The 26,687-nt window shown below is 49.2% G+C and overlaps 3 protein-coding genes across 5 annotated transcripts in view; 2 read left to right on the top strand and 1 right to left on the bottom strand.

The window, feature by feature from the left end:
- Window positions 1-2,075: 2,075 nt before the first annotated feature.
- Tradd (TNFRSF1A associated via death domain) lies at window positions 2,076-7,902 on the top strand. The gene is made up of 5 exons (XM_057753497.1): window positions 2,076-2,191; window positions 5,481-5,639; window positions 6,192-6,469; window positions 6,550-6,742; window positions 6,885-7,902. The coding sequence occupies exons 2-5, from the start codon at window positions 5,489-5,491 to the stop codon at window positions 7,172-7,174; spliced, it is 912 nt and encodes a 303-aa protein (XP_057609480.1). The 5' UTR covers window positions 2,076-2,191; window positions 5,481-5,488; the 3' UTR covers window positions 7,175-7,902.
- Window positions 7,903-9,940: 2,038 nt separating this feature from the next.
- On the top strand, window positions 9,941-12,103 carry B3gnt9 (UDP-GlcNAc:betaGal beta-1,3-N-acetylglucosaminyltransferase 9). 3 transcript variants are annotated; one of them, XM_057753553.1, is made up of 2 exons: window positions 9,941-10,040; window positions 10,226-12,103. In XM_057753553.1, exon 2 carries the CDS (start codon window positions 10,311-10,313, stop codon window positions 11,502-11,504), a length of 1,194 nt encoding a protein of 397 aa, XP_057609536.1. In that variant the 5' UTR covers window positions 9,941-10,040; window positions 10,226-10,310; the 3' UTR covers window positions 11,505-12,103. The 3 variants fall into 3 exon arrangements, with proteins under 3 accessions (XP_057609536.1, XP_057609535.1, XP_057609534.1); XM_057753552.1 differs by having other exon boundaries at window positions 9,941-10,085; XM_057753551.1 differs by having other exon boundaries at window positions 9,941-10,098.
- Window positions 12,104-12,133: 30 nt separating this feature from the next.
- Phaf1 (phagosome assembly factor 1) overlaps window positions 12,134-26,687 on the bottom strand; it is a 30,547-nt gene continuing 15,993 nt past the window's right edge. The window contains exons 5-16 of the mRNA XM_057753550.1: window positions 24,571-24,650; window positions 24,211-24,305; window positions 23,250-23,347; window positions 23,054-23,166; window positions 19,840-19,973; window positions 19,473-19,556; window positions 17,124-17,206; window positions 16,266-16,309; window positions 15,840-15,883; window positions 15,644-15,702; window positions 14,378-14,450; window positions 12,134-13,566 (exon numbers count right to left, since the gene is read on the bottom strand). Of these exons, the coding sequence (XP_057609533.1) occupies window positions 13,480-13,566; window positions 14,378-14,450; window positions 15,644-15,702; window positions 15,840-15,883; window positions 16,266-16,309; window positions 17,124-17,206; window positions 19,473-19,556; window positions 19,840-19,973; window positions 23,054-23,166; window positions 23,250-23,347; window positions 24,211-24,305; window positions 24,571-24,650 (994 nt within the window). The 3' untranslated portion in view covers window positions 12,134-13,479. The remainder of the gene's footprint in view (window positions 13,567-14,377; window positions 14,451-15,643; window positions 15,703-15,839; window positions 15,884-16,265; window positions 16,310-17,123; window positions 17,207-19,472; window positions 19,557-19,839; window positions 19,974-23,053; window positions 23,167-23,249; window positions 23,348-24,210; window positions 24,306-24,570; window positions 24,651-26,687) is intronic.

Genomic DNA, 26,687 nt, shown 5'->3' with positions numbered 1-26,687 from the left:
GACTGCCGCACACCTGTGTTACACAGACAAACATGCAAACACATGCTAGCTGGCCGTGGTGGCACATGTCTTTAATCCTGGTACTCAGGAGGCAGAGTCACGTGGACCTCTGAGTTCGAGGTCAGCCTGGTCTACAGAGGGAGCTCCAGATAACCAGGGCTTTTACAGGAGAAATTCTGTCTCAAAAAACAAAACAAACAAACAGAAAGAAAAGAAAGTGCAGAGGTTTCTGTTCAGAATGTTATTAATTTTCCCCAAAGGGAAAGGGTGTAGATCTGGTTGTGCTCATAACACACACACACACACACACACACACACTTCTTCCCTCCCTCTTTCTTCTCTTTTTTTTTTTTTTTTTTTTTGTTTTTTTTTCGAGACAGGGTTTTTCTGTGGCTTTGGAGCCTGTCCTGGAACTAGCTCTGTAGACCAGGCTGGCCTCGAACTCACAGAGATCCGCCTGCCTCTGCCTCCCGAGTGCTGGGATTAAAAGCGTGCGCCACCACCACCCGGCCTCTTTTTTTTTTTTTTTTTTTTTTTTTTTAAATCTTTCTCATCGCTGCTACATGGCCCTGGCTGGTGTTGAACTCAAGATACTCTTGCCTCTGTGGTTTGGTTTTTCTTCCTTTTTAAAGGTTTGTTTATTTATTATGTACACAATATTCTGTCTGCACATGAGAAGAGGGCACCAGATCTCATTATAGATGGTTGTCAGCCACCATGTGGTGGCTGGAACTTGAACTCGGGACCCTGGAAGAGCTGCTTGTGCTCTTAACCTCTGAGCCATCTCTCCAATCTCCTCCTCCTTTTCCTCCTCTTCTTTCTTCTTCCTTTTTAAAGACAGAGTTTCACTATGTTCTCTTGGCTGTCCTGAAACTCACTCTGTAGACCAGGCTGGCCTTGAACTCACAGAGATCCACCTGCCTCAGCTTTGGAGTGCTGTGACTAAAGGCATGTGCCACCAAGACTGGCTCTAAACGTTTTGGTTTTGTTTTGTTTTTTTTTGTTGTTGTTTTGTTTTGTTTTTTGTTTTTTTGGTTTTTCGAGACAGGGTTTCTCTGTAGCTTTGAAGCCTGTCCTGGAACTAGCTCTTGTGGACGAGGTTGGACTCGAACTCAGAGATCCGCCTGCCTCTTCCTTCTAAACGGTTCTTTAAACTACTTTCTCATTTGCTGAACAAGCTTTACTTGACTCTCTAGGTTTCAAGTTGTGGAATCTTGTCCCATCCCAGCCTTTCCACTAGAAAGTGACTGCCGGTTAATCAGGTGTGAATCTTAGTGAAGTGGTTTTTTGTTTTGTTTTGTTTTGTCTGAGGTCACACGCCAATCAGGAAAAGAAGGTGTTCTTGCAGCCCAGAAAGGGAGGTTCCACCCCCAGGCACAGACTTCCCGCTACTTTCTGTGACAGACCTGCGGGGGGGGGGGGGGGGGGGCTTGTAGCTCTGGAGCCTACTGCTCTTTCAGGGTTTTTATTCCAGTTAGGGCCCTGACCCTTGCGCAGCCCTGATTCTCGCTAGCTATTTAAGGTTCGGCTGGAACTCTGAAGCTCCTCCAGAGCTCAGCTTTCAGAAGGAGGTGGGCGTTGTTGGGAGCTGTGAGTTCTCCTTGAAGCTGCCAGCTTTGTTTCAAGTTGCTGGGAGTCCACGCCACTCGCCATTTAATTTCCCCATGTCTTCCAAGCGTACGGTTTCTCGTGGAATTTGCCCCAAGTGTGCCCTAGAGTTTCGGAGATTCCGAGCCAGGCTTGTTCTGGAATCACGGCACCCCGCTTTAAGTGCTAAAGTGTAGCAGAGATTAAGATCACCGAACCAGATTCCTAGGGGGCGCCAGAAAATTCTTATCTCCAGGAGACGCCCTCTGATTGAACCCCAGGAACTGACTTAAATTTGGCAGCTCTCACTCTGGGGCCCTTCGGCCTCAAAAACCTCAATCCGCTAAAGTCATGACCAGTGGGCAGTTCGTCCTGCCATCTAACCTTGGGTGTCGTTATCTTACCTGCTCAGCAGACTAGGTGGGCTTTGCCCGGAGGCAGGGGACTGGCCACGGAGGACAGCGGGGCAGGAAGGAGAGGCCCTGAACGGAGAAGGCGGGACACGCGGGCTGACCCGGCGGCTCGGGCTGGGGCGCCGCCCCTGCGTCTTTGCGCACACCCGGAAGCCGCGCGCCCCGGAGCCCGGAGAGTGTGCGGCGGCCAGGTTAGTTCGGAGAGTGGGTGGGCTCCCTTGGTGCCGCCGGAGCAGAGAGAGATCTGGCTCCCGAGGGTGGGCACCGCACGGGGGTGACACGCAGTTGCTGGCCAGCTGGTGGCAGCGGCCTGGTGGGCTGCTTCAGTGGGAAGCGCGAGGGACCTCCACCTTCGTTGGTTTCTTGTCCCAACTAACTGGGTGTCAAGGCCCTGCAGGAGAGAGGATCTGGCTGCAATGCTAGCCCGGAACGCTTCTGAGAGCCCCCTTTCTGCCTGACCCCCGGCGTGTGCGAACCCCCAGCTTGAAGGCGGGGTAGCGGGGAGTCTGGGAACCTCCCTCTGCCAGGACGCGTTCGGCGCAGCCAAGCAGGGGGCGTGTCCTGATGGTCTGGGAATCTCAAACTTTCAGTTCTTGAATTGGGCGCCATGCCTGTTCACCTAATCGGAAGTGGGGTTGCTCAGGGAATCTTATGCGTTAATGGGGGCATTTGTTCTTAAATTAGTATTGGTGTCCCAGGACCCAGCCTAGAAACCTCCCAGTGGGTGAAGGGCATTCATGGAAGGACACGTGGTGGGAAGGTTTTTTTTTAAATTGTGTCTTCCCGCTTCCCCTGACCCCTAAGACAGGGTTTCTCTGTGTAGTCCCGGTTGTCCTGGAACTCGCTTTGTAGACCAGACTGGCCTCGAACTCAGCCTCTGGGATTAAAAGTGTGTGCCATCCCTGCCAGGCCGTCCTTCATTACTTTTAAAGAAAGACCTTTATGTGCTGGGGTGTAGCTTGGTGGCTGAGAATTTGGTTAGAATACACAGGCCCAGGGTTCAACCCCAAGTATGGAAGTGACTGGGGTCTTGTTTTGTAATATAGGCTGGCTGATCCTCCTGCCTCTGGCCCCTGAGTGCTGGGATTACAGGCAGGAAGCCATCATAGCAAGCTCCCTTCGTTATGTTATTTTTTTTATTATTATTTTTCTTTTTGTCCTGGACCTTGCACACGCTAAGCAAGCACTTTATTACCGAACTATATATCTCTCCAGACCTACTCCTATTTTTTTCTTTTCCTGTCCAGGGCCTCACGATGTAGACCAGGCTGGCCTCTGCCTCCTAAGTGCTGGGATTAAAGGCATGTCCCACTATGCCCCAACTCTTTTTTTTTTTTCTTTTCGAGACAAGGTTTCTCTGTATAACGGCTCTGAAATTCACTTTGTAGCCCAGGCTGGCCTTGAACTCACAGAGATCCATCTGCTTCTGCCTCCCGAGTGCTGGGATTAAAGGCATGTGCCACCACTGCCTGGCCCCAACTAATGAAACATGTCATATATATATATACACACACACACACACACACACACACATATATATACAAAATAGAATAGATAAACAAAATACAAAGAAAATTAAAATCACTGCCCAACCTGCCCAGAAATAAACAATAATCTTCAGGTTGTATTAGTATGTTTTCTATGAGGACGGGTTTCAATTGCATCCCCTATGCCAAGACTCAGATACGGCAATTGCCAATTAATTATTTCTTTTGGCAAGGTATGTATGATACCCTGCCCAGGGGCTTTCTTAATCTTGATACTAGTGGTTTAGTGGTTTAGAAGCGGGATTTTGATAGGGGATGGATGGAAGAGAGCCCAGCATTGAGCAAGGGAGGTGTCTCTCTGTGAACAATTGGGGAATCTGTTTAGGAACAGCTGAAGAAATCAAGAGAGATGGCTCAGTGGTTAAGAGTACTGCCTGCTCTTCCAAAGGTCCTGAGTTCAATTCCCGGCAACCACATGGTGGCTCACAACCATCTGTAATGAGGTCTGGTGCCCTCTTCTGGCCTGCAGGCACATACACTGACAGAATATTGTATACATAATAAATAAATAAATATTAAAAAAAAAGAAATCAAGAGCCTTATAACAAACTTACATAACTGAGCAGTCCAGGATGGTCTCAGAGATAGTATGGATCCATGGTTAAGAGAGTATATCCTGCCAGGCAGTGGTGGTGCATACCTTTAATCTCAGCACTTGGGCCACAGATGCAGGTGGATCTCAGTGAGTTCAAGGCCAGCCTGGTCTACAAAGCAAATTCCAGGACAGCCAAGACTGTTACCTACAGAAACCCTGTCTTGAACAACAAAAAATAAACAACAAACAAAAAAAAGGGAGTGTATGTTGTGAGGGCTGAAGAGATGGCTCAGTGGTTAAAAGCACTGGCTGTTCTTCCAGAGGACCCGGGTTCAAATCCCAATACCCACATGGCAACTCAGAACTGATTGTAACTCCGGTTCCAAGGGGACCTGACACCCTCACACAAACATACACGCAAGCAAAACACCAATGCAAATAAAAACAAATACATCTTAAAGAAAAGTGTATGTCCCGAGATGCAAGACATAGCTCAACAGTTAAGAGGACTGCCTGCTCTTCCAGAGGAACAGATTAGATTCCCAGCACCCACACAGTGGCTCACGACCATTTGTAACTCCAGTCTCTGATCTTTTCTGGCTTCCATGAACACCAGGTGTGCATGTAATAATTCTTATTAAAAAATAAGAGTGTTTGCCCTGTCAGACATAGTGCTAATGCCTTTAATTCCAGTACTTGGAGGCAGATTTCTGTGAATGGAGGGCAACACAGGCTACATGGTGAGTTCTAGACCAGGCAGGGATATGTAGCGAGACCCTCGCCCTCACACACACACACTACACGTGTATGTTCTCATCTCTTGGCCTTATTTCCTCCCATGTAGGTGCCCTCCTTCCCTCAGATAGGTCCTTTCTAAACAGTAACCAAAGAGACCCATTTCTTCCCTCTGATTCAACCCCAAAGCTAGCCAAGTCCTTAGTGGTCCAACCAGGGATGCAGAGTTGAGTTTCTGTAGTCCAGTCTGAGCCTTATATCAAGTCTTGACTGGGTTTTGATGGACGTTGAGTGGGATGTGTACTGGTCAGCCTTCTTACAGCCATACTTGGGTCTAGGCAGTGAAAACTGACTAAAGCCAGGTAGAGTGGAAACCTACGTGGTACTTTGCATCTGAAAGGGTTTGCAAAGGTGAATCTGAGCTTCCAGAAGGAAGATGTCTTTTGTCAGCTTTGGTGAGAGGGACCTACTGCCCCGGGGCCTGCTGCAGGGCCCACCTCTATTACTCTGTTCCTGTGACCCTAGAGTCACAGGTGGTGGAGGGACAATCCTGGGTTCCAGTCTGGGTCGGCCTGGGCAGGATTGTGAGCAGAGCCGAAAATTGAGCTACCTGAGACTGCATATTTGTTTCCAAGTCTGGAGATAATCTGTTTGCATCTCTAGGAGGCGAGATGGCAGCGGGGCAGAATGGGCATGAAGAATGGGTGGGCAGTGCATACCTGTTTCTGGAGTCCTCCCTGGACAAGGTAGTTCTGTCTGAAGCCTACACAGATCCCCAGAAGAAGGCGGCAATATACAAGGCGCTGCAGACTGCGCTGTCAGGTGTGTGGCTGGACAGGTGTAGAAATGACTCTGGGACTTTGTGAGCAGAACTGGGTTTGAGGCCCCACTTCTTTGTGGGTTTCAACTCAGACACCTTCAGGACATTTTGGTGTGGGGTTGGAAGAGGTATCAGGAGAGAGGGAGCACCCCTGGCTGTGTGGGGTCTGCAGTCTTTGCTTCCTGCACATGTGTCCTTGAGTGTAGACATTTGTACACTTGTCCTGTCTATCTAGATATACCTGTTGCTCTTCTGATCGCATCTTTGCTGTACATCCATTTTCACTTCAGATCAACCAGTTCACTCTTTGCTACTAACTGCACTTTTGTGTCTTCTTTTCCTCTCTCACTGCCGCGCTCTTTGCTCAAACCCTTCCCCCGTACCTGTCCTTTCTGTTGCCCTTCCCCTTCTCAGGGCAGAGACCACAGGAGGCTGTAGCTGGTTGAGGGTCGGGAGAATGGTCTGGCTATGTATGGGCTTAGCCTCCTGTTCTGGTTGCTTGGAGAAAAGTCCTGTTTGGGGACAGCTGGTGGCCTGACTGCTCGCTTCTGCAGAGAGTGCGGACAGCCCTGATGTACTGCAGATACTCAAGATCCACTGCAGCGATCCGCAGCTCGTCGTGCAATTGCGGTTCTCCGGGCGCCTGCTTTGCGGCCGGTTCCTTCAAGCTTACCGCGAGGGGGCGCTGCGCACCGCGCTGCAGAGGTGCATGGCCCCGGCACTTGCCCAGGAAGCGGTGCGACTGGAATTGGAGTTGCGTGCTGGGGCAGAGCAGCTGGACCCTTTGCTGACCGACGAGGAGCGGTGTTTAAATTACATTTTAGCCCAGAAGGTGCTGCCATATGGAGTTAGGATGGGATGGGCGGGGATTTGTGGCTAAAAGCCGCACTTACTGTGCACCCCTTTGCGCAGCCGGACCGGCTCCGTGATGAGGAACTCGCAGAACTGGAGGATGAGTTTCGCAAACTGACGTGCGACCGCACTGACTCGAGTGAAGCCTTACAGGTTGATTCAGCCGCATCAAAGTCCCCAGTTCCCTCTCTGGTCGAGGAGAAGTCACTGCCGGCGGCCTGTCATACTTTTCTGTTCCATGGTCAGCCCGTAGGTGAGGTTCGCCAGCAGAAGCGGGGTCACGGGAAGGTTGGTCTGGGCTGAAGCGTGGCTGGGCCCAGGGATCCGCAGGGAGGTGCGGAAGGGTGTCGGCTCCAGGGAACCGGTGCTCACCCACCTCTCACTTTTCTCCGCAGTGAACCGGCCACTAAATCTGCAAGACCAGCAGACGTTCGCGCGCTCAGTGGGTCTCAAATGGCGCAGGGTAGGGCGCTCACTGCAGAGTAGCTGTCGAGCACTGAGGGATCCTGCCCTCGACGCGCTGGCCTATGAATACGAGCGAGATGGGCTATACGAGCAGGCCTTCCAGCTGCTAAGCCGCTTCATACAAGCCGAGGGCCGTCGTGCCACGCTGCAGCGCCTGGTGGAGGCGCTGGAGGAGAACGAGCTCACCAGTCTTGCAGAGGATCTGCTAGGCTTGGCCTAGGTCTGGTACAGTGGGAAGGGCAGTCAATCAGCAGTTCAGCCAGGGTTTGGACCCCACCAGCGGCTGTTGAGGTCTTTTTACTGCTGCTGTTGCTATTGCTGACTACTTCCCGTCCACTGGACTTGGAGAGCATACGAATACCCCCCAACCCCCGCCCCACTTTGCCTCCTGCTGGAGCAGAACCGACTGCCTTCCCAGGAGCCAGGCAAGCACCACGGAGCCTCAGGGGCTCTGTCACTGAGGATTCTACCATAAATTCTTTGATGGAGACAGTGTAGATGTCCTTGTCTTCCCATCCCAAAATAGGACTTCCTACAACTCACCCTAAGTACCTGGACCTTCTGAGGTCTAGATGTCAATCAAGGTGCTGTAAATACTGCTGCGATCAGGATTCACGAAACTTCCCTGCCCTTGGCTCATACTCAAGGTGGGACCTAAGCACTTTGCAACGATAATAAAATGTAACCCTTTTACAACCAAGGTCCAGCTCAGGTTGGGGTTAGGCTCCTTTGAGGGATGAGTGAGCCAGGTGGAGTAGGGAGAGGAGGGGCAGGGTTCTAGGTACAGCCGCTCCGGTGGGGCCTCGAGGAAGAGGAGAAGGGGAGGAGGATGTCAGGACAAGTTTGCAGGGGCTGAATGGCGGGCAGGCTGCTTCCTGTCCTCTTAGTGGCGTTTGGTGAACCATTGTATAGTTTTTTTTTTTGTTTGTTTGTTAAAGTTTTAAGTATGGGCATAAACCAGAGCCTTTATTAGAAAAATTAAAATTTCAGCCGAGCAGTGGTGGTGTACACCTTTGATCCCATTACTTGGGAGGCAGAGACAGGCGGATCTCTGAGTTTGAGGTGAGTTCCTGGACAGGCAGGGCTACACAGAGAAACCTTGCCTCAAATAAACAAAGAAAACAAATTAATATTTTAAATACATTAGAGAACTTTACAACTGGAAAGGGATGCAAAATTTTACAGACTAGCAAATCCTAATTGAAATGGTCAAACAAATATAGTAAAACTGCATCTTTCCTAAAAAAGGATTTCCGCAGGGACTCTCTTGTATGCCAGGGACCTGATCTGAGGATGACGTCATCATCTCTGTGAATCTCCCTTTCCCGAGGAACACCTCCTTCCTCATGTTCTTCAATAATAATCCATTTCTCCACCTTTGATCCTCCTCCCTCCCACCCTCTTCAGTGAGATGAGGTTTATCCTCACCCTCAAACCCGAGTGCTGAGATTACTTAAGCCACCATGCCTGGCCTGAATTTCACATGCACACTAAATGCCTACTTCCTTTTCCCTCTCCAGTTCTGAGCCTGCTTCATCTTCCTCTGTGAGTGAGCTAGCTTCCTCTTGTTCCTCTTCACGCTCATCTTCCTAAGTCTGGATTTCACTACGGGGTCATTCTTCTCAACAACACTTTCTCTTAACTCTGCAGGCTTGTGATTTCACTCTAAGAAATCAAGACTTTCTAAAATTTTGAGATGAGTACCAACAGCTATTTGGGAGGGAGAATGCAGCAGGCCTGTGACCCTGGGTGAGGAATGGGTTCAGTGATGCCAGGCATTTATATTTCCCAGTGAGATGGAGATGGGGAGAGGCCCTGACTGCTCTCTTCACAGGGAATGATTGTCCTCCTGATGAACCTGGAGCTCAGCTGAATCTAGAGTTCCAAACTCAGGAAAACAATCAGGGCCACAGACTCCAGACAAGCTGGGAAATACCAGTAACCCTAACAGCCTGTAACCCTAACACTTTGGGGGCTGAGGCAGGTGGGTCATCAGCCCAAGGCTGTGAGGGGGTACGTAGCATGGTCGTCCTTTAAAACCCCAAACATCAGTGAACAGGTGTGGCATAGGAAGGCAGCTCAAAGAGGAAGGAAAACCAGGGGACCTAGAAAACAAGGCACAGCCTACAACGGGTCAACAGCTCCTTCTGGAAACCTCCCCAAACAATACAAATCCCTGACAGTCCAGTCTACATTGCAGAGGCAACAACATGGTCATTTCTAGCTGCAAGGATGCTATGTTGGGGCGTCGGGAAACTCAAAACTGGATCTGGGCATGGAGACAGGAATGAAGTGCTTCCATTCCCTGTATCTGGTGGATGAAGAGGCAAGGATGCACTGGGAGATTCCTGAATTCCATAAACCCTGGGGGCGGTCGTTTCTGCCTGTGTCATTTCGGGGCAAGTCACTTAACTCACAAAGCAGTGGTCTTCCCTGGGTGAAGGGCTGCCGGCCAGTCTGTAGGAGCAGAACTAGCTGTCTTGTTTGTTGGTGTGCGTGCTTGTGGTTACTGGTGGCAAGTGTGGCAGAGCTAGGAGTATATCACTGGGACAGGTGTTCCGAAAAATGGCCTCGGATGGTGGTCAAAGAGCTGAAAGTTAAGGCACTGAGACCTAGGGATTTGGGACCCATCAGCCGGAACGGGGACTCCTGACAGTTTTCCAGCACTCTAGAGGCAGAGGCAGGCGGATCACTGTGAGTTCGAGGCCAGCCTGGTCTACAAGAGCGAGTTCCAGGATAGGCTCCAAAGCTAAAGAGAAAAACCCTGTCTCAGCCCCGCCCCCCCCCCCCCCCAAAAAAAAAGAACCAAGTTTTCTCGGAGAGTCGCCGGTAAGAAATCCTTTTAGGAATCAGCTCGCACTCAGAGATGGCGCTCCTTATACCAGGGCGGAGCTGAGCTCCAGATGTCGGGGCGTACACAGCTGTAGGATCACGTGGCATGGCCTCAGCCCCCTTCCTGCCAACGCTGCAGTTGGCTCAAGCCCAGGTCATGGCCGCCCTTGGGACCCCGAGCTGACAGTTGGAGGGCCCTGCGTTTAGGGGCTGCAACCACCCCCCCTTTTTTTTACCGCCCCCCGCCGTCAAGCGTGAGTGCTGAGGTCCTTAGGACCAAGATTAGAGGCGGGGATGGGGTGAGGAAAAAGGGTGAGCCTTGGTTCGCCGGGTAGGGGGTCGGTAGGGGCGAGGCCTACGTGTCCCTGCCCAGCCTTGGGGATCCTTCCTGGTTCCTGGGCCGGGACTGATGTTAGAGGCTGAACTTCTCGTCCCTTAGGCTGCTGCGGTGCGTCAGGGCTCAGGGCGGAGGTCGTCGTAGCGGATGAAGGAAGGCTAAGACCCCGGGACGGGCGGGGCTGGACATGAAGAGGAGGTTGCGCCGCTGCCGGGACGCGTGGCTCACGCTACTGCTCAGCGCCACCCTCGGCCTCCTGCTCTACGTGCAGCGTGACGGGGCAGCCCCCAAAACCAGAGCACCATCAGCTCGAGGACAGTCCCCGCGGCCCACTCCTGGTCTCCGAGCACGCGCGCCCCACAATACCGCCAGCGCCGCCCCTCTGGCCTACGAGGACGACACCCCGGTGCCGCCCACCCCTACGGGCCCCTTTGACTTCGGCAGGTATCTGCGCGCCAAGGATCAACGGCGCTTCCCGCTGCTCATTAACCAGCCGCGCAAATGCCGCAGAGACGGCGCCTCTGGCGGCCCGCCCGATCTGCTCATCGCGGTCAAATCTGTGGCCGCCGACTTCGAGCGGCGGGAAGCCGTACGCCAGACTTGGGGTGCCGAGGGTCGCGTGCAGGGGGCCCTCGTGCGCCGAGTGTTCTTGCTGGGAGTGCCCAGGGGCGCTGGCTCTGGCAGTGCGGGCACGCGGACGCACTGGCGCGCCCTGCTGGAAACTGAGAGCCGCGCTTATGCAGACATCCTGCTCTGGGATTTCGAAGACACTTTCTTTAATCTAACGCTCAAGGAGATTCACTTTTTGGCTTGGGCCACAGCTTTCTGTCCAGACATACGCTTTGTTTTTAAGGGCGATGCCGATGTGTTCGTGCACGTGAGGAACCTGCTGCAGTTCCTCGAGTCGCGGGATCCGGCACAAGACCTTCTTGCCGGTGATGTGATTGTGCAGGCAAGGCCAATCCGCGCAAGAGCCAGCAAGTACTTCATTCCCAAGGCTGTGTATGGGCTGCCGGTTTACCCGGCCTATGCCGGGGGTGGCGGCTTTGTTCTTTCCGGAGCCACGCTCCGCCGCCTAGCAGAGGCCTGTACACAGGTTGAGCTCTTTCCCATTGACGATGTCTTTCTGGGCATGTGCTTGCAGCGCCTGCGGCTCACACCTGAGCCTCATCCAGCCTTTCGCACCTTTGGCATTGCTCAGCCATCAGCTGCACCGCATCTTCGCACCTTTGACCCCTGTTTCTACCGAGAACTGGTGGTAGTGCATGGGCTATCTGCAGCTGACATTTGGCTTATGTGGCGCTTGCTGTATGGGCCTCAGGGGCCAGTCTGTGCACATCCACAGCCTGTAGCAACAGGTCCGTTCCAATGGGACGCTTAACTACCTATCACACTATCGAGTCCCTCTCAGCTCCAGAAGCCACTATTAAAGAACCCGAAAGGGCTTCTTCCCATGAGGGTTAATGGTGTACACGGCTTTTCTCCAGATCAGAGTGTGCAGCGCTGACGCAGAGATAGCCAGGGCCAAGGTAGTGGACCATGTCTTGACTAGCAGACCCCAAAGCTGGCACATTTAATAAAACTAGTAGCCAACAGCATTACTGTGTGTGCCAGTGAGGGCTTGGCTGGAATGCTTAGGGCGCTACAAACACTAGCTAGTACCCCGCAGCCAGGCCTCAGCCCTCAGAGCTGGCAGGCACTTCACTTATTTGCTTCCTTCCTTCTCCACATTGGATTTCCAGTGGCCTTACCTTATCTGTCTGTCCCCTTTGAGGTCTACTGCGTTAGGGCTAACCCTTTAGGCCCAGGTTTGCCTGTAACAGGAGGCATGGGGCCATGATGTGTCATGGTCTTGTCCACTATATGCACACACACAACTATGTCAATGTACTTATGAAGCTGACTCCGCCCCTTCCCAGGCGCCCTAAGATTCCCATGCTCTTCAACCAGAGTCAAGAAAATCAACAGCTCACATTTTAGTACAAACACCCCAGCAGCAGCACATGGGAAGCTGTCACTGTGGGCATAGGTGCTTTATTGGAAAGGGGATGAGGAGGTATCCTCTATTCAAGAGGATGGGAACAGTCCTGGCTACCCTGACAGTGGGACGTGCAGGGTCTCTGGCCAGACCAAGGTCCAAATGGGAAGACACCTGTCAATCAGTCATGGGAGTGCCACACAGGCCTGGCTGTAGGCCCAGGAACCATACAGACAGCTGGGGCAGGCCCCCTGCACATTCATCATGAACTATACAAGATGAGGCTGTACATGAGTTAATTACAAAAGTCATTATTTACAAAAATCTGTACACACATTTGAAAAACTCACAAAATTGTCATCTATGTATCACAAGTTGCTAGACCAAAATATTAAAAATGGGATAAAATTACGTTTCTCTTCTCAATTCTTTTCAAAAGGATTAATATTTTAAAGCACATATATACTACTTCCCATTAGCAAGACCCATGTAAGAAATGCAGCGGCCCAATCTTCTGTGAGCCCCTAGGCCTTGAACCAAGCAGCCAGGCCAGGCCAGTGCCCAGAAGTGGGGCAGGGAGCTGGCCCACAGTGCACAACAGAATGCTGTAATGTAACTGAAGGAGGAAGGTGTCTTTGGCTAACACTTTGGCATTAAATAAAAGAGGCAAACAAGATGGAAACATGCAGCCCTGTCAGCCAGGCTGGACCAAGAGACACAAGTGACCTTGAAGGCTGGCTCCCAGAGCAGCAGTGGGAACCCAGCCCGGGTACATACCTGGTACAAAACTGTATTTCAACCACTTAGGTGTGCCACCTGGGCCTGGCAGGGAGCACTCGCACAAAAGAAACAGAAAAGGGCATGTGGGCCACACCAGCCACAGCCAGCTCATCAAGTAGCTAAAGTGGATGTAGTGCAAATATTGCAACCCAGTACTATGGACATGGTACCTGCTCTGCTCACCATAGGACCACACGGCAATGTCAGGCCAAAAGCAGGACCCTGTTCTCATGCTAGATACCTATTTCCTTAGCCAGAGAAAGCCCATCTTCCCTATGTGTGCAGGACAGGGGTTGACATGTCCTTCATTACACGGTAACTGAGAGGCCCTGGGTCCAGGTTATCGAGGCCCAAAGTTTGTGCTTCTCTTTGCAGACTGCTCTCTGCTGGCAACAGCAGGCTCAGGACAGAGGGATACCTGGGTTCTCTGTCTCAAGGTAGAGGACTCAACACGAATCCCACTCCTGAATCCTTCCGAATCCCAGAGCCCTTCAACACTGCCAAGGTGCCCAAGAAAACACGCAGGGTGGCACAGAGACCCACTGAGCTGGATGTGATGCACAGTTCCATGGACAGAAGGGAATGGGTAGTGATGTCCTTAGGGCAGTTCTGCTGTTCTCAGGTGGGCACCAGGCCTAGGGGGGCCATACAGGGTCACTGAGGCAATGTGGTTGTTCTGCATGACCTGGTGTGAGAAGAGAAGAGCAAGTGGGTCAGGAGGGAAGGAGCAGGCAGACAGGTCCCCAGGACAGGGTGGGGATGTATGCACATCATACTCGCACACGGGCCTGGGCTCTGCACTTCCTGAAGCACCAGCTTCTTCATGTCAGTGGGGCTTACTGCTCAAAGGTCTGCCCTCTTCACAGGGTATGTGGCCTTTAGAAACTCCCTTATCTAGTCTGTCTGCAAGTGCAAAGGGCCTGCTGAAGTATGGCATCCAGACAGCCTGAAAACACGGGTTCCCCAGTCTCTCAGACCAGTGGCGTCTCCAGGGCTACTCATCCACACACCACTCAAAAACCAGCACACCCACATTTGGTCACACTTGCTTTGAGGTTCCTCTGCCCTGCTGTGCTGCTGACTGATATAAACTGAGGCATCACTGGTAGGCTCATCTTGTTCAGGCTCTGAAGCCGATTTCCCCAACCCATTCTTTCTTTTAAGATTATTATTAATCTTGTTTGTGGCAAGGGGCATGCATTGCCACAGCATACATGCAGGGGTCAGAGAACGACTCTCAGGAGACTGCTCTCTTGTATCATGTGGACAGCAGGGACTGAGCTCAGGCCCTCAGGCCTAGCAGCATGTGCCTTTACCTGTTGAGCTATATCTCATTGGCTCTCATACCAAAACTTCTGAACTATTAGACAGCAGAGATGAGGAAGGGTTCATCTGCCCAGCATGGCTTGGAACCCCCCAGAATTCACCTCAGTCACTTGCCTGTCCCTGATATAATTTCAAAGCGCTTAGCAGCTTATCTGGCCTCCAGGACTTACCTCAAAGATCATCCGCTGAAGACCAAAGCAGAATGTGGAGCCAAATGGGTTGGTGTTGTTTGGGGATGAGGACCTGAAGCCAGAGATTCCACAATTAAAGAGCAAAACAAAGGCCAAGCAGCAGAAGGCACAGTCACTTCAGGGGTGTGGGTCACTGGCTGAGGTCTCTCATGACTGTGTCAAGGCCAAGCGCTAAGCAGCAGCTCCATGAAACTTAGATTCCTCTATGACTCAAAGATCAAAACAAAGTTCCTGCTTTCCTCAACAGAACTACAGTCGCCTGTGGAGAGGACCCCACAGCTGAGGAACTGCCTTGTCAGGCTGGCACGAGGGCATGTCTGTAGGGCATTCCTAAAGACTGATGTGGGGGGACCCAGGCCACTGTGTGCGGTGCCACTCCTGAGCAGGGGATGCCACGCTGTGTAAGAAAACAAGCTGTAGCCGGGCATGGTGCAGGCCTTCACAGAAAGATTCTTTTACCCGCCCACCCACTCCCCAAAAGAAACCGAGCAAGCCATGGAAAGAAGCCAGTAAGTGGCTTCCCTCCATGGCTCCTGCCCTGACTCCCCTCAATGATGGATTTTTTATTTTTTGTCTTATTTTTTTTGAGACAGGGTTTCTCTGTAGCTTTGGAGCCTGTCCTGGAACTAGCTCTTGTAGACCAGGCTGGTCTCGAACTCACAGAGACCTGCCTGTCTCTGCCTCCCGAGGGCTGGGATTAAAGGTGTGCGCCGCCACCACCACCCGGCTCAATGATGGATTTTAATCCAGCTGTACAAGCCAAATAAATTCCCCCCCACATCAAGGGAGATCTGGGACAGTTATTACAGAACTGTATGAGATGTCAAGAAGTCAGGAAGTGAGAGAGCATCTTAGTATGGCAACCATGAGGACAGCAGAAGGCAGATCTGATGGGAAAGGAAAGCTAAAGACAGAGCCAAACAACTGCTTGTTCTGAGTAAGAGGTGAGAAGATCCCTTGAGATGGAGCAGCGGAAGGGAAGCTATACCAGGTGCAACCTCATAGAGTAAACATGAGAACAGTTCATCTAATCCAAACACACATGATGGGCAGGAAGGATGTCTTAGTAACACCAACACCTTCCTCACTGGAGTTGAAATTTAGCCCAGGTATCTGCTACACTGAACTGCATCCCTACTCCAGAAACTTGTGTAATTTGTACAGTGACCACTGCTAGATTTTCTGGAGTCTTCTGAGCTTCAAGGAGCAGCATGCGGTGGCCAGACACAGCAACCTCCCACATACCTGTGCAAGACAACAGGCTTCTCCACAGGATGGCCCAGAAGCTCCTGGATGTTGTCCCACTGTAAAAGGATAGGGGCAGCAGGGGTCAACCAGGACTAATACACACTGTGACTTATGTAACTCTGTGACTGCCCAGAGCTTATAGCCCTAAGCCCAATCACCTTAATCTCGGACTATTAGGAAAATCAGAGCTCACCTTGCTGTAGGTTGTGCATGTTTCGGTCTGACCACTTGCATTTTCTGGAAAGAGAAAGTGGTATAGGTTGGGTTTGGCTGGCCTTGGCTACCTACAGTCCCAGCCCTAGAGTACACAGGGAGCAAAGCCAGGCTGCTGGGAAGAACGTGGAAAGGAAAAGCTCTGGAGGTCAGTCTTGGTGTGAGCTCCACTAACTGACAGTGGGCACAAAGGATGTGTAAGGAGTACCAGATAACCTGCAGACAGGAAACACCTCTATCCACTAGCCAACAGTCCCGGGAGAAGGCCTTCATGGCCTCCAAGACAAAGGACCCACCCTAGAGGAGTTGAGGCTCTGGGGAGGAGACAGTGAGCAAACACTTGACCAGCCTGACCACTGCACTCTGCTGGCTCTTCCCCTCTAGCCCAAGGACACTCTGCACTCACCTTTCTTTACGGCTAGTGGGATCTTGAACTCACAGCGGTGGTAACTAGAAAGAAGGTAAATAAGGAAAAGCTGTTTCCTGGGAGGCCCAACTGTTCTCACATCTCTATTCCACATCCCAGAAACGCCAGAACCCAACCCCCAGCCTGGGGTCTTTGACAACATTCACTAGGGAAGGCCCAACTCAGGAACTGAAGGCAAATAGAAAAAGGACATGGCTCTTAGGTCCAAAAACAGTCACTTATATAAGCTATAAAGGTTTCTAGTGGGGCCTGGCGGCTCACACTTGAAACCCCAACATTAGGAGGCTGAGAGATGGGGATGCTCTGATCTGAGGTCAGCCTGAGCCACTGTAGTACGTAGTGGGGACCAGGCCAGGCAGGGCGATAAAGCAAGACCCTGTCTCAAAAAAGATCTAACGGTTTCTGCCTGTATCTCCCTGTTTGTAAACTGTGTCTAACAGCTTCTGCCTGTATCTCCCTATTTGTAAACCAAGTCTAACGGTTTCTGCCTGTATCTCCCTGTTTGTAAGCCGAGTCTAACGGTTTCTACCTGTATTTCCCTGTTTGTAAACCGAGTCTAACGGTTTCTGCCTGTATCTCCCTATTTGTAAATTGAGTCCACGCACAGATGTACAGCGTCAGTACTGGGGCAGGGGCACAGCAGACACTCAGCACTTGTTTATCCCCCATGAAACCCAAGTGTCAGGTAGAGACTGAGTGTCGCTCAGTGGTGAAGTGCTTACATAGCCCACTCAAGGCCCTGGGTTCAATCCCCAGCACCACAATTAAGAAAGGAATTTGGTAGAGATCCATTTAGCACCCAAAGTTCAGCTCCTCCTGCTCACACAGCATACTCACATGTTAAAGTTATAGTGCCCAGGGTAGTTGGTATGCAGGACAAACTTCTTCACTTTGTGTGTGTTTGCATCAAAGAGGATGTCCTGACAAAGAAAACCAGATGCTCAAGGAGGAAAAGTTACCAAGGCAGGTCAGGGGCCTTACCAGAAACATTCCAACTTGGAATCTTCAACCACGAGAACGCTAGCAGCTTCCTCCCATATATTCCCAGCAGCCTTAGCTTGGCATCTTTGGTGGAGGGGTCCTGGCAGATAGAGGGACTACAGATCCACTGCTTGGCAATTTAAACAGCCAAGCAAAATGTAGATTTTGGCTCAAAAGTCACCAAGAAGATTCAGGGCACGTCACTCTTGAAAGGCTCAGGACACCTATGTCAATGCCACAGCCAAGTTCCTGATTTTACAGAAACTGACAACTCACGGAATTCAGCCCACCCCCTACTTGGAGTCACGCCTGAATCTGATGCCACCCACTGACCGTTCCTCCTATGGCCACCAACTTTCCCAATTCCTGCGCACTGCTAAGTCAGGGACCTCAGGTCATCTCTCACTGTACTTCCTTAGAAATAGCTAACAAGTCATCCGTTCTTGCCATCCTTTGTGGACCGCAGGCAACCATTGCTGCTTGGCAAGGTCCCAGCATTTCGACTCTGTGGACCACAGTTCTCCAGCTCCTTCTACCTTCACTCACTTTCAAGTGACTCTCACTATTACACCTTCCCTTTTGAGAATTTTTGTGTGGACTTCGGTGGAGGACCAGGATATATACAAGGGCAACCACTTTAAACAAAATAATTCATTGGAAAAAAAATCCCCACCACTGTGGAATCGTATAGTGTGTTAACTCTGCCTATTCCCATACAAGTTAACACCAAGCTGCTTTAGATAAGTAACATATGCCTGCTAAATAAGGTATACTTGATAATCAAGGTTTATGAATTCTAAGGGCTACTCAGGTTCACAGTAATATCTGTTCAGCTTTGTCTTTGCTTTAAACCTTGGCTATTTAGATACACTAAGCCAGACAAAAACTTTGATGTTCTATAATGGACACTCCATTATAGTCCTTTTCTCAAGGTCAGGCATTTAGACAGCCTTTAGGGATTTGGAGAAAGAACCTGCTGGCTAAAAAGGAATCATTCTCCCTAGCTCCGGCCCTTCCATTAACAGGACTGTGGGACCTATTAACTGGTCAAGGTTAATGTTAGTTTCCTCAATCTTTGGTCCCAAGCCCCCCCTTTTCCCATTTAATCCTTTGTGCAATTATGGAGTATAAAAGTTCTAATCTTTTTTCAATAAACGAGCAGCCACCCCACCTTCAGACCCTGCTAATTCCCTCCTCCCCTTGCTGACTCCACACCCCTCTAGGACCTGAACCCCACTGAAGGGGGACTCTGACAATCTTTCTCATTACCATCACCGGCCCTAATGACAGCACCATCCCCTCCTGCCAATCCCAAGGATCCCTGGCTTGTGTTTGGCCTTTCCCATTTAGGTATACCTAGTATATTTTCCTACCTCTCTATAACTGACTTTTCTGCCTCTGAACTTTCAGACCATGGAAAGCTCAAACCTAATTTAAGACTCATGGTCTAGCTAGGTACAGTAACACATGCCTGTAATCACAGATATGAGTTGATTCAGAGTTTGAGGGCAGCTTTAGCTACATAAAAAGACCCTGTCTCAAACAAAAGTTAAAAAACAACAACCCATGGCACAGGTCAACTCTGCCATACATCCTATCTACCAGCCAGAGTCCCAATCCTGATGGCTGCCACCAGCTTTACCTGGTGCCTCAGGGCCACACCATATAGCTGCATTGGTATCTCTGGGGCGCTCCCTCTAAAAATACAAAAGCACACTCTTGCTGCCTGGTCCTTTCTGGTTTCTCTCTGACTCCAGGAGTGTCTTATATATTAGAGGATAATTCCCCATTTTAATACAAGTGATTTCCATAGTTCCCATATGACATGCTTTTCCTAAAAGCTGGAGAGGTGGCTCAGAGGCTAAGAGCATTGACTGCTCTTCCAGAGGTCCTGAGTTCAATTCCCATCAACAACATGGTAGCTCATAGTCACCTGTAATGAGATCTGGTGCCCTCTTCTGGTGCAGGTATACATACACGCAGACAGAATACTGTATACATTTTAAAAAAAAAAGTAAAGCAAACCCCAAATCCCAATATTTCTCAGTACTTTTGGTGGCAGGAATGTCTACACTGGGTACCAGAACCTATGAAAAACAATACCTAGCACAACTGCGAGGAGCTAAAGTTCCTCGATTCCTCAGAAGGTAACTGCTGCACATGCGCTCAGCCTATGGCAACAGAACTGAAACACACCACACTTACCACTCCAAGAGTGAAATAGTTAAAGAAGTAGTCATTGCACTTGGATGGAACTTGTTTATGAGGGGAAGGAGAGTGAATCTTCATCTGTTGGGGGGAAATAACAATAAATTAAAATCCCTTTAAGAGAGTTTCTAGTTAAAGCATGTCTATACATTGTGTTCCTCGTGGGGACCCAGATTTGTTAATGTGGACAGATCTCCAAGTGGGCAGAAACGACAATGGACAGTTTGGAGTCATTAGACCCAGCGGGCTCAGAGAAAAGCTTTTCCTTCAAGTGGAACAGACTCTATGAGAAAGAGCAGAGCTCATTTCTGCCGGGTGAATAAAGGTAAAGGCTGCCTATTCACACGCAAATACCTTCCCCTACCTTGTCCTCGGATTTATAGAAGACCTTGTGTGGAGAGCCAAGCATGCTAAGGACATCCTGGCAAGAATCGCCAAAATACACTGAGCGCTCAAATACTCGCATTTTGGCATCTGCTAATACTCCAGGTCCACAACCTGCAGACAAGGGAAAGGTTGTCAGGTTCTGGTCAGGACTGGAGACACTGTAACCCAAGGTCATGGGGGCTCCAAGAAGCTAACCATCTGACTTACCAGGTTTAGTCAAAGGGCAAGACAGCATTCAACTGTAAATACCAGGTTAACTGGGCTTAACTAAGCAAGACTTTGAGAAACCACTATCTACTTAAAAATACTGCCAGGATTCTGGAGAATTAATCTATTCTGTAGCTTTGGAGTCTGTCCTGGAACTAGCTCTTCATAGACCAGGCTGGCCTCGAACTCAGAGATCCACTGACTCTGTGATTGGGATTAAAGGTGTGCACCACCACCGCCTGGCTATTGTGTTCTCATCTTTAATGTGCATTTCTTGCTGGGCATGGTGACACATACATCTAATCCTAGCACTCAGGAGGCAGAGGCAGGCAGATCTCTCAGAATTCTAGGATAGTCTGGTTTAAGAGTTCTAGGATGGCCAGGGCTATTGTACAGAGAAACCCTGTCTGAAAAAACTCCATGAGCTAGATAGAACACTGTGCAAGTTGTCAATGAAATACTGGTTAGTAAAAAAACCAGTCTTTCCCCAAAAGGTCTGTTACAAATTTAGGCGTGGTCTGGTCATCACATAGCCATTAAAACCACCTACAGCAGCGGGTATCATAAACATGGATAGTAAAAAGCTCAAATTTGTGATCCTTCTGCCTCAGCCTCCTGAGTGCTGGGATTAAAGGCAGGTACTATCATGCATGGCAAGATGTATACTTTTATTCTTGTTTGTTTTGGGTTTTTGAGACAGGGTTGCTCTCTGGCTTTCCTGAAAAACTTGCTCTGTAGATCAGGCTGACCTTGAACTCAGAGGCCTGCCTGCCTCTGAGTGAGCTATCACTGCCTGGCCAAGAGGTACTTTTTTTTTTTTTTTTTTTTTTTTTGGTTTTTCGAGACAGGGTTTCTCTGTGGCTTTGGAGCCTGTCCTGGAACTAGCTCTTGTAGACCAGGCTGGTCTCGAACTCACAGAGATCCGCCTGCCTCTGCCTCCCGAGTGCTGGGATTAAAGGCGTGCGCCACCACCGCCTGGTCCAAGAGGTACTTTTAATAGCACCAACCAGCTGTCCCTACAAGACCACTTCTCCAGAAGACCCACTGTGAGTATATACCAGTTTACTTCCAAACCCCACAGAAGTAACCGACAGTGCCTTCCGACCCAGGGAATAGGAACACTATCACCAGGAAGGAAAATAACAAAATCATGCAGTCTGGCCACAACTGCCATGGCAGACTTGATAGAGATCAGCCAAGAGAGTAGGCCTGAGTTTCCACTTACTGCCAGACAGCAGGAGGGAAGTGGGGAATTCAAGTTTGGGCTCATTCTTGCTCAATTTAACCCAAGAAGTCAGCTTTCACTTATTTTTTTAAACTTTATTTTTATTTTATGTGCCTTGGTGTTCTGCCTGCATGTCTGTGTGAGGGTATCAGATCTTGAGTTATAGACAGTTGTGAGCTGCCATGCGGGTGCTAGGAACTGAACCAGGGTCTTTGGAAGAGCAGTCAGTGCTCTAAACTGTTGTGCCATCTCTCCAGTCCTGTGTTTTCACTTCTTCATTTTACATGGACACATTTTTGTGTTCCAAGGTTATCTTTTTAAAAAAATATTTATTTATTTATTATGTATACAATAAATATTCTGTCTGTGTGTATACCTGCAGGCCAGAAGAGGGCACCAGACCCCATTATAGATGCTTTGTGAGCCACCATGTGGTTGCTGGGAATTGAACTCAGGACCTTTGGAAGAGCAGACAATGCTCTTAACCTCTGAGCCATCTCTCCAGCACCCACAAGGTTATCTTTAATGAGTTCACTGGACACAGACCATCTAGGTACAGCTGCTCTCAGTGTGTGATTTCCTAAGTCTCTTTTTATCAATTGTGGTGCCCACAACTGAACTGACCTTTTTAAGAGTGCCACCAGAGCCACACCAGTTAAGGAACAGATGTGTGCCATACCTAGACCAGGGGATATCTGTTGAGCTTCTGCTGGGTGTCAGCAGCCCATCTAGGTACTTCATAGTCAATCATTCTTCAAATGCTCAGGACAGACATTAGAGGAATTACTGCCATGACACCTATCTTACAAATGCAACAACTGAGCAGCAAAGACTACAAAGAACTTGCCTAAGCACTAAGCTGGGGACTTGTTTACCTGCACTGCAAAAACCTCAAACAAAAACCAGGAGGGCAATGGTGGTGCATGCCTTTAGTTCCAGCACTCAGGAAGCAGAGGTAGATGGATCTCTGATTTTGAGGCCAGCCTGGGTCTACAGAGTTCCAGGAAAGCCGGTGTTAGCATTCAGGCATTATGCTGGCCTGTCACCTGGCAGGATGCACTTTGCCAGTACTCAGGCAGTACTCTGACCTAGGCAGGGTCCTGACTACATCAGCTACAGCTATGCCCCCTCATAAAAGGCCGCCCTGCCTGCTTCCTCTCTCTCAACTGGTCTTTCCTCTCTTCCACTGTGCCTGTCTCTAGAGGCTGGTTCCCTCACTTCCATTCTGTTCCCTCAATAAAACAACCTCCACGTGAGCCCTGTCACAAGATGATATGACTTTCCCCCCCATCAATGTTTTTAAAATTATAACAGCCAAGGCTACACAGAAGAAACCCTGTCTTGGACAAGTGTTGGTGGCGCACACCTTTAGTCCCAGCCCATGGGAGGCAGAAGCAGGTGGATAGATGTCTATAAGTTTGAGGCCAGCTTGATCTACAGAGCAAGTGCCAGGACAGGCTCCAAAGCTATACAGTGAAACCCTCTGTACACAAGGCTGTCCTCAAACTCACTGCATGGCTGAACCTGAACCTACTGAGGTGATGGTATTAGGACGCTCTGCTTCTGGGAGGTAGAGACTTCACAACTGTGATTAGTGTTCATATAAGGAAACCTGAGAGCCAGTGGGCTCTTTCCAACACAGTAACGTAGTAATGACAAACATGTCTGTACACCAAGAAGGAAACCGTACCAGACGCTTCAGCTTCAGCCCAGCTTCAGACGGTTGAGTGTCTCTACATGGATCCCATGGGGAACCTACCTGCAGCGAGCAAGCGAAGCCGCAATCCTGAGGGTCCAGTTCCATCTCGAAGAACATCCACACTTTCAGCATATACATTCCCCAGGAAACAGCTCAGGGGCATCACAGGAGCCCTAGGAGGCACGGAATGAACAAGACGATCCTCCCTCCCCGAGAGGCCATGGGCCAGCACAAAGCTCATGTCCCTCACACGTACTTGGTGTCCTGGAGGCTGTTTCCACTGTAGATGTACATTCGCTTTACAGTCGCTCCATGGGGTATTTGAAGAGAAGCTAGACCATGGGCAAAATTGGGCTGCAAACAAGGTAAAAATTTTCCTTTTCACTCTAATGTGCTCTGAGAACATTATGTAGATCACATGGCTCAGCATCTAGTCCTCCCTGGCAGAAATGGTCTTTAAGAACTGGTCTGCTCAAAGCACATGATCAAACTTGCCTGAGACAACTAACTCACTCTAGATAAGCAAATGCACCTTTCATCTTTGACTCGTACTGCTTTTTTAAATTTTTATTTATTTATTTATTTATTTATTTTTGAGACAAGGTTCACCTTGTTCAAGATTGGCCTTGAACCAGGGATCCTTCTGCCTCAGCCTACTGAGTACTGGGATTACAAGTGTGCATCACCACTTCTGGCTTATTCATCTTTAAAGAAACAAGTAACTGGAAATTCAGAGAATGAACTCACCAATCTGTTTAGGATGTCTAAGATAGAAAACGGCTGGATATACCTTTGAATATGAGAGGCCTTAATGTCCTCTGCGATGCAAAATACCCTCTTCCTAGGAATGCTGACCTGAGCCCTGTTATTCCTGTCAGCCCTACCCATTCTCTCTTGGCCCTTAAAGAACTCAAAGATAGCTGGGCAGTGGTGGCACACACCTTTAATCCTAGTACTCAGGAGGCAGAGGCAGGTGGATCTCCGTGAGTTTGAGATCAGCCTGGTCTACAAGAGCTAGTTCCTGGACAGCTAGGACTGTTACAGAGAAATCCTATCTTGAAAACAAAACAAAACAAAAAAACCCAAAAAACAAAAAATAAAAAAAACCCAAAAAATTCAAAGACAAGGCAACCAAAGAAAGGTGTCCTAGCCAGTTCCTTATTCCACATGAACACTGGGAAATAAAACATACTAAGTAAGGGACAGGAAGTGCCAACCTCGTACTTGGGAGCCTCTATCCACGAGTCTAGCTGAAAAGAGAAAGACAGTCCTCTGAAGTTGAGGTGGAAGAGCTGCTCAGCAGAGTTGTACACTGTGGAGTGAGGGAGAAAGAATGACATAGTCGACTGGTATCTGCTTTCTGATACAAACTAGCTTGGCAGGAAGTAATGACTCCAGCAAGAGAATTCCTTATATCTAGTTTCTGAACTGACCCACAGGATAAAAACAGGGGTGGGGGGTGGTGGGCGCTTCACACCCATCCCAGTACTTGAGATGAGGAGAGCTGGTACCACCCACCAGGTTTATTGTTCTGGGGTGCCTTTAATGACCAGATAAATCAGATGAACTTGGCTTACCTCCAGGGTGTGTTGCGCCAAAAGACTGGTCAATTTGCTCAATGGTAGGAGGGATGGCCTGAGAGTTAAAATGCACTCCACTGAAAAATACAAGTATTTTTTAATACCAGGTTTAATAAGATGGGTTTAGATTATGAGCAATGGTAGCCGAAGTTATTATTTATTAAGAGATAGAATCTTGCTATGTACCCTACCTGGCCTCGAAAACACTGCAATCCTCCTGCCTTGGCTTCCCAGGTGCCACTGTATTGAGTATAAGAGTTATTTACTTGTGGAGGCCCCAAACTGTGAGCCTATTCTATCTTGACTAATGGTCAGAGTTGGAATTTACTTCTGTTCCTTCAAAGTTTCTGCCCCACCTTGATTTAGATCAGAGAGTTCTGTTTTCTCAAGGTTGTTGTCAACAGGTGGCTAATATCCAGGCCTGGTATTTCAGGTACTAAGAAGTAGATCTGTTTCTACCTCAAACAAAAGTCTAAGGATCCAACGAGGTTCCTACTCCCTTAGGGAGATAACTATGGATTTCACCCAGGGTCTAGGGTGTGAGCGTTACTTGTCTTATTCTGGCAACAGAATGTTTAACTAAGAATGTAGCCTGCAAACTTTCAGCTGGTTTCTTCATTTCATTGTATCATGTTAATGCAGTTTTTTTCATCTTATCCTACCTTTTGGGGTCGGGATGTTTAAGCAAATGGACTTCAGTATTCACAGGAACTCCCTCCCGGTACCATCCTATGTCGTTTGTTATTTTCTCTTGGGTCTTTGTTCTCTTTACTTATTTTTCTAATCCCCAGGCCTCTACCCTGGTAAGTAGTATCCTTGTTGAAACTGGTATCTGACATTTACTTATTTTTTCCCTAGACAGGGTTTCTTTGTGTAGCTCTGGCTGTCCTGGAATTCACATCCACCTGCCTCTGCCTCCTGAGTGCTCAGATTAAAGGTGCTTGCTATCACTACCCGGCCTTTAAGAGTTTAAGAAGTTATTCTTTTTTTTTTTTTTTTTCGAGACAGGGTTTCTCTGTGGCTTTGGAGCCTGTCCTGGAACTAGCTCTTGTAGACCAGGCTGGTCTCGAACTCACAGAGATCCGCCTGCCTCTGCCTCCCAAGTGCTGGGATTAAAGGCATGCGCCACCACCGCCCGGCTAAGAAGTTATTCTTAAAACACATTATGCAAAAATAAAATGGCTAGGAATGGTGATTCACACCTTTATTTATTTCATTAAAAATATTCATTTATTTATTTATTATGTACGCAGTGTTCTGTCTGTAGGCCAGAAAAGGGCACCAGAGCTTATTACAGATGGTTGTGAGCCACCATGTGGTTGCTGGGAATTGAACTCAGGACCTTTGGATGAGTAGGCAATGCTCTTAACCACCGAGCCATCTCTCCAGCCCTTATTTACACCTTTAATTCGCACTTGGGAGGCAGATGTCAGTGAGTTTAAGGCTAGCCTGGTCTATATACAGAGTGCCAGGCTATCCAAAGCCAATATGACCCTGCCTCAAAATAAATACTTTCTTTTTTTAAATAATTTTATCCTTTTCAAAAATGTATGATTTAGCCGGGCGATGGTGGTGCACGCCTTTAATCCCAGCACTCGGGAGGCAGAGGCAGGCGGGTCTCTGTGAGTTCGAGGCCAGCCTGGTCTACAGAGCTAGTTCCAGGACAGGCTCCAAAGCCACAGAGAAACCCTGTCTCGAAAAAACAAAACAAAACAAAACAACAACAACAACAACAACAACAACAACAACAAAAAATGTATGATTTATGTTATGTGCATTGGTTGTTTGCCACTGGTGTAGGATCCCCTAAAACTGGTAATACAGACAATTGTGAGCTGCCATGTGAGTAGGTACCGGGAATGGAACCCAGGTCCTCTGGAAGAGCAGTCAGTACTCTTAACCACTGAGCCATCTCTTCAGCACCAAAATAAACAAATTTAAGCCGGGCGGTGGTGGCGCACGCCTTTAATCCCAGCACTTGGGAGGCAGAGGCAGGCGGATCTCTGTGAGTTCGAGGCCAGCCTGGTCTACAAGAGCTAGTTCCAGGACAGGCTCCAAAACCACAGAGAAACCCTGTCTCGAAAAACCAAAATTTAAAATTAAATAAATTGCAA

This window comes from Chionomys nivalis, chromosome 21 (genome assembly GCF_950005125.1).
Source record: "Chionomys nivalis chromosome 21, mChiNiv1.1, whole genome shotgun sequence".
In the NCBI taxonomy this organism is placed as follows: domain Eukaryota; kingdom Metazoa; phylum Chordata; class Mammalia; order Rodentia; family Cricetidae; genus Chionomys; species Chionomys nivalis.
This window is presented reverse-complemented; position numbering and strand designations above follow the sequence as displayed.